The 7,500-nt window shown below is 41.0% G+C and overlaps 1 protein-coding gene across 2 annotated transcripts in view; it reads right to left on the reverse strand.

Annotated features, from left to right (window-relative positions):
- LOC122253917 (uncharacterized) overlaps nt 1-7,500 on the reverse strand; it is a 35,125-nt gene that overhangs the window by 13,421 nt on the left and 14,204 nt on the right. For both annotated transcript variants that reach the window (XM_086538893.1, XM_086538894.1), the window contains exons 2-6: nt 5,123-5,301; nt 4,550-4,791; nt 4,029-4,104; nt 3,463-3,675; nt 569-674 (exon numbers count right to left, since the gene is read on the reverse strand). In XM_086538893.1, coding sequence (XP_086395019.1) covers nt 569-674; nt 3,463-3,675; nt 4,029-4,104; nt 4,550-4,791; nt 5,123-5,242 — 757 coding nt within the window. In that variant the 5' untranslated portion in view covers nt 5,243-5,301. The remainder of the gene's footprint in view (nt 1-568; nt 675-3,462; nt 3,676-4,028; nt 4,105-4,549; nt 4,792-5,122; nt 5,302-7,500) is intronic.

Consider the following 7,500-nt stretch of genomic DNA (forward strand, 5'->3'; position numbering starts at 1 on the left):
TAATACAATAAGAGTAATACTATTGGTGAAAATGATAGTAACAGTAGGAGCAGTACTACTTGCAGAAGTAATAATGATAATGATAGTAATGATGATAAATGATGACGGTGGAGATGACAAGAGCAGCAATAATGTTAATACTGATGATAATAAAAATAATGATAATGATAATTAACATTAATAATGATAATGATGACAATACTGATAATGATAATGATGACGTCGAGGACACTAATAATTGTGATGATGATTATGACAATGATCATAATAGTAATAATAATGACAAAGATGATAATGGGAATAATATCAATAGCAATAATTATAACAATGACAATGTCATAAGTATTTTATCCTAATTCATATCAGACATTAGATGTTAATGATTTTAGTAATCTTATTTATTCCACATATTTATAACAATCATATTTATCAGACATTAGATGTTAATGATTCGAGTTCTCAATAATTGTTCATTTTCATCGGCCAATTGATAACCAATATCACAACCAAATCGCTCATCATCACAATATCGAACTACCATTTACCGACAGACAACCGAAGGACTTACCACTCGAGGGTTTAGGAACAAGAAAACCATTAGCGGCCTCTTCCACGTACTGGTAGTAACCGGTAGTAAGACCTCCTCCGCTCACCACATTCCCGGTACAGGGACCCTGGTTTGGTAAGATAGAAGTTAAAAGTTGTGTTATTATGTTCTTCCGTTCTGCTTCCTTTTCCGGTGTGAAATGGGTGTCTGGAAATGACCTTTTGTTGTTGATGTTTTTTCGTCGATTTGGACTATGCGAATTTTGAACTTTTAGGTGATTAATGCGACGAATTTTTCTTTCAATGTTTGCAAGCGTGATTATATTTAGCACGAGCGTCAGAGTTGCAATACATCCGTGCAACCTTCTCGAACACTCTCGAACCAAACCATGATGTTCATTTCACCTTAATAATAGACCTCTACGTTAAGGTCCCCCTAAAGAAACGACAGCTACACCTGAGCATCATTACAAAGGAAACGCAATACTTAATTAATAACTAATGAATAGCTTCACCTGAGCGTTAATACAGAGGAAATATAGCGCTGACTCTAAATTCATTAATAGTCTCACCTGAGCATCAGTATACGAGGCACTCTCAGCTTTCTACTCCTTGTCCTCACCTGATCATTAGAACAGAGGGAACACAAAGATTCCTCTAACCACTAACAGCCTCACCTGAGCCTAAGAAAAGGGGACATTGATAGCTTCCTCCTTTCCCACTAACAGCCTCACCTGAGCCTCAGAAAAGGGGGCATTGATAGCTTCCTCGAAACCCACTAGCAGCCTCACCTGAGCCTCAGAACAGGAGGCATAGATAGCTTCCTCGAAACCCACTAACAGCCTCACCTGAGCCTCAGAAAAGGGGACATTGATAGCTTCCTCCTTTCCCACTAGCAGCCTCACCTGAGCTTCAGAAAAGGGGGCATTGATAGCTTCCTCGAAACCCACTAGCAGCCTCACCTAAGCCTCAGAACAGGAGGCATAAATAGCTTCCTCGAAACCCACTAACAACCTCACCTGAGCCTCAGAACAGGAGGCATAAATAGCTTCCTCCTTTCCCACTAGCAGCCTCACCTAAGCCTCAGAACAGGAGGCATAAATAGCTTCCTCGAAACCCACTAGCAGCCTCACCTGAGCCTCAGAAAAGGGGACATACATAGCTCCCTCGAAACCCACTAGCAGCCTTACCTGAGCCTCAGAAAAGGAGGCATAAATAGTTTCCTCGAAACCCACTAGCAGCCTCACTTGAGCCTCAGAACAGGAGGCATAAATAGCTTCCTCGAAACCCACTAACAACCTCACCTGAGCCTCAGAACAGGAGGCATAGATAGCTTCCCCGAAACCCACTAACAGCCTCACCTGAGCCTCAGAACAGGAGGCATAGATATCTTCCTCGAAATCCACTAGCAGCCTCACCTGAGCCTCAGAACAGGAGGCATAGATATCTTCCTCGAAATCCACTAGCAGCCTCACCTGAGCATTAGAACAGGAGGCATAAATAGCTTCCTCCTATCCCACTAGCAGCCTCACCTGAGCCTCAGAAAAGGGGACATTGATAGCTTCCTCCATTCCCACTGGCAGCCTCACCTGAGCATTAGAACAGGAGGCATTGATAGCTCCCTCGAAACCCACTAGCAGCCTCACCTGAGCCTCAGAAAAGGAGGCATTGATAGCTTCCTCGTATCCCACTAGCAGCCTCACCTGAGCCTTAGAAAAGGGGGCATAGATATCTTCCTCGAAACCCACTAACAGCCTCACCTGAGCATTAGAACAGGAGGCATTGATAGCTCCCTCGAAACCCACTAGCAGCCTCACCTGAGCCTCAGAAAAGGGGACATACATAGCTCCCTCGAAACCCACTAGCAGCCTTACCTGAGCCTCAGAAAAGGAGGCATAAATAGTTTCCTCGAAACCCACTAGCAGCCTCACTTGAGCCTCAGAAAAGGGGGCATAAATAGCTTCCTCGAAACCCACTAACAGCCTCACCTGAGCCTCAGAAAAGGAGGCATAAATAGCTTCCTCGTATCCCACTAGCAGCCTCACCTGAGCCTCAGAAAAGGAGGCATTGATAGCTTCCTCGTATCCCACTAGCAGCCTCACCTGAGCCTCAGAAAAGGGGGCATAAATAGCTTCCTCGAAACCCACTAACAGCCTCACCTGAGCCTCAGAAAAGGGGGCATAAATAGTTTCCTCGAAACCCACTAGCAGCCTCACCTGAGCCTCAGAAAAGGGGGCATAAATAGCTTCCTCGAAACCCACTAGCAGCCTCACCTGAGCCTCAGAAAAGGGGGCATAAATAGTTTCCTCGAAACCCACTAGCAGCCTCACCTGAGCCTCAGAAAAGGGGGCATAAATAGCTTCCTCGAAACCCACTAACAGCCTCACCTGAGCCTCAGAAAAGGGGGCATAAATAGTTTCCTCGAAACCCACTAGCAGCCTCACCTGAGCCTCAGAAAAGGAGCCATAAGCCTCACCTGAGCCTCAGAAAAGGGTCGAAACCCACTAACAGCCTCACCTGAGCCTCAGAAAAGGGGGCATAAATAGTTTCCTCGAAACCCACTAGCAGCCTCACCTGAGCCTCAGAAAAGGAGCCATAAATAGCTTCCTCCTATCCCACTAGCAGCCTTACCTGAGCCTCAGAACAGGAGGCATAAATAGCTTCCTCCTATCCCACTAGCAGCCTCACCTGAGCCTCAGAAAAGGAGGCATAAATAACTCCCTCGAAACCCACTAACAGCCTCACCTGAGCCTCAGAAAAGGGGACATTGATAGCTCCCTCGAAACCCACTAACAGCCTCACCTGAGCCTCAGAACAGGAGGCATAAATAGATTCCTCCTTTCCCACTAGCAGCCTCACCTGAGCATTAGAAAAGGGGACATTGATAGCTTCCTCGTATCCCACTAGCAGCCTCACCTGAGCACTAGAGCAAGGGGTACACACAGCTTCCCCAGGACCCGCCGTCGCGTTGAAAGCAAATCCAGGAAAACCGAGACCAGCCAAGATGCCATCGTTCCCCTGTTCGATCCAGGTGGAGTGGGAGTAGAATTTCTGGAGTGTGTGGAGTGAGAGGCCGAGGAGGGAGCGAGCGGCGGGGTAGGCCTCGTCTTGCAGGATGGAGGTGAGGAGCTTAAGAAGGAGAGGAGAGAAAGAGAGATTGGGGTTAAGATTGATAAATATGGAGGGTAAGAATGATCGGAGAGGTCGAGAAAATGAAGGTAAGGAAACTGAGGTGATAAAATTAATATGTTGAATAAAATAGTGTTGGGTTGATATGGATGATGAGGAGGTAATGACTTGTAGGTAAGCTTTTGTGTGTGTGTGTTTGTGTGTGTGTGTGTGTGTGTGTGTGTGTGTGTGTGTGTATTCTGATATAGCAGTGAATGATGAGGTTGAAACCGTCAGACATACTCTATAAAGAGAAAACTGCGAATAAGTGCATAACGAGACAAGAATTCCCAGGGTAAATACAAGGTACTTACCTGTGGGTACCTGTCAGCGAGGGTCTCCTGTGTGTCGTCGAGGCGCTCTCCATCAACGTTCAAAGCCGGGTCGAACCTGGAAGTGAAAAGCTGGATGTGATTTTGGGTAGAAAACATGTATCGTTCTACTAGGACCGGAAGAAATGTTGCTAGCTATTGTGAGAGATTTCTATATGTTGCACACGTCATTAGAGTTCAGCTAATGAATGCAAACAGAGTAACGTTACAGGGGTGACAGGGCAGTGTTGCAGGGGAAATGGTGATGTTGCAGGGGAGACAGGGTAATACTATAAGGGAGGCAGAATAATGCTGCAGAGGAAACAGGGTGAAATTACAAGGAAGGCAGGGTTATGTTTCGGGGAAAATATGATAATACTAAAAGGAAGACAGGATAATGTTGCAGAAGAAACAGGGTAATAATACAAAAAAGGCAGAGTAATGTTGCATAGAAAACAGAGTAATAATACAAGAATTCAGGATAATGTTGCAGAGGAAACAAGGTTAAGTCGCAGGAGATTCACCTGAGCTGCCTGACGGAATCGGCCTTGACGTTGGAAGCCGCGATGGAGTTGACCGCCTTGATGAAGCGGACGGGCGACGAGGAGACGCCGTAGTACGCCCGGTAGAGCTCCGTCAGGCTGGCATCCGTGGGCACGTTGAATCCTGGCTCCGTCAAGGGCGGGTAGTCGAGGAAGAACTGGCGGAGGTTGCGTCGGATGGCCTCGCGCGTGATCCATTTGTGGTCGCGAGTCACGCCCGTCGTCTGAAGTGGAGGTTTGTGTGTGTGGGTTGGGGGGAGGGGAGGGGGGTAGGTAGGTAGGTAGGAGGGTTAGGATTAGGGTTAGATTTTTTTTTTAAGTTGGCGGGGGATTCTCTCGCAGCTCGAGGATCTTTTGTTTTGATTCCCGTTTCCGATCACTAATAGTCTGGTTTGTATAGCACGTTTTTTTGTTTTTGTTTTTTCTTGTGGCGACATTCTTCTGAACGAGATATTTACGAGGAACTGACTCACGGCAAAAAGGATATCGTCACTTGATTTCTCCGAGTGAGACGTGACGATTCCTAGATTCCTATCCGAAGTGACCGTCACTTACCTGCTCTGGGCACAATATATTGATGACATCAGGGTCCGTAGCGTTGAGAGGCGTCGCGAGGAAAGCGTGGCTGCCCGACACCACCAGCAACAGTAACAGAGCTGCTCCTCTCAACCCCATCACTGCTACAGCAATTGTGACCTTGCGAGACCTTCACACGGTTTTTATATCTCTTTTTTCTGGAGAGGGAATGGATCGTTTCAAAATCGAGACGAGACGAGACATAATAATCACTTACCGAGTTCTCATCTTTAATCTCATTTTTCTCTCCGTTTCTGCAGCTTTCGGAATTTACACAAACATTTTGAGAAAATCGTTTATGTAGACTGTATCTTATCTCCAAGGTTCTGAAGTCGTAAAAAAAGAGGATTTTTTTTTTTTTTTTTTTTTCAGACGCATTTCAAGAAGTGTGTGAACCGCGACAGACTATGATTTTGATAATGGAAGGAATGAAGAGAGAGAGAGAGATAGTGGCTGATTCAATGTGTGTTGTTCTTTGATCCTCTAATTAAAAAAAAACAACAACAGAAAAACGTATGAAAATAGGAAACGGAGATACAGTGAAAGAATAACTGTCATGTCACTGTTCCCATTAATATCACTCTTGTTCTTAGTATCATCAATTCTATTATTGGTATTGTCTTTATTATTATTATTGTGATTATTATTGATATGACAATCACTATTATGATCATTATTATTATTATTATCATTACTACTACTATAATCATTATTATTATCATTATTACTACCACTATAATCATTATTATCATTATTACTATCATTATCATTATCGTCATCATTACTATCACTCATATAATCATAATTATTATTCCTGTTATCACATTTTTCACCAATCCTATTATCATTCTTCTTCTTTGATTTCTTAGCATTTTCATTATTTTCATAAATCTGAGTGTCATCCTTGTTATAATCGTTATACTTTTTTATCATTGTTTTCATTATTATCATCATCATCATCATTGTCATTATCATCGTTATTACTATTATCATCACTATCATTATTATTATCATTATTATTATGCATAACTTCTACTTAACTTTGCTCTCTATTCAGAATATCATTTAGTCAATAATTTTGAGATTATTATTAGAATGTTCTTTGGAAATTTTAAAATGGAGGCAAATCCATAAATCTTCCAAGTGTTTTTATTCAAATCTGAACTATTTTCCTCTTTCTTCATATCTATTATACCTAAATTATACTCTGCCATATTGTATTCATAATATAATTTCATGTATTTTTCTCTCTCTTTATATGCATGATCCTTTATTTGGGAATTCGTGAAACAAAAGACTCACTAAATGCGTCTTCTTAATGTACATTTGAACTACAACTCTATTTCAGTTTCATTTTTTTCGCTTTTATTTCATTCCAGTTCAAGATTAACCATGTATATAGAGATACATAATTAGAAACAATAAGCAAAGGAAATAAATAATATTAAGAAAAGGTTGAAGATCAAATATTTATGAATGTATATTGAGCTGCGGGGAATCAGCATTTAAGGAAAATGAATGAATTAATGATAAAGTTAATGATAATAGTAATAATTTTAATAGTGATAATAGTAATATCAGTGATGACAACAGTAATAATCATAATTATAAGAATAATGGTAGTGATAAAATGATAATGATAACTATAACAATATTAATATTAATGATAGTAATAGAGATGGTAATGATGACAATAACAATGATAATGGTAATAATAGCAATAGAATCAGTAATAACTGTAATAAAGATAATATGAATGATAGGAATAACTATCATCATAACAATAATAATAATAGAAATAGTCCAGTAACCCTATAATTACAGCTGGCTAACTAGACAAAGAACCATTGAAAATATTGCATTCCTTATGGTAATTGAACTTGTCATGACATAATTCATGTTGCTAATTTCATTTCGACTGGTGATCGAATGAAAAACTGAAAAAAGGCAATTGTCAAATCATAATTATTTGCTGTGGTTAACGAAGCATGTGCGTTGTAGATCTATTAGTGTTTTCTTATATATCATCACCCATTTTTTTCACTCTCTTTTCGACTCTTTCTCTTTCTTTTCCAATCCTATTCGTCTCATTCTTATCCATCATATCTCTCTATATCATTTTAGGATCTTATTTCCTCCATTCCCTAAAAAGCTTAGATGAAACTAAAGGGTGATAAGATGATAAAAAAATATATATATTTACTGGCAGTCGTGAATTTCGAAGCTTCGTATTATAAGCAAAGCAACGGTGCACATGAATTGAATTAATTACATTTCATTCACAAAGATGTTTGTGTGGTTATGAGTATCATCCTCTTCATACTATTATCACCATCCTTAAATCACCATTATCAATG

This window comes from Penaeus japonicus, unplaced genomic scaffold (genome assembly GCF_977035675.1).
Source record: "Penaeus japonicus unplaced genomic scaffold, GWHDUDI00000001_assembly GWHDUDI00000008, whole genome shotgun sequence".
Lineage (NCBI taxonomy): Eukaryota > Metazoa > Arthropoda > Malacostraca > Decapoda > Penaeidae > Penaeus > Penaeus japonicus.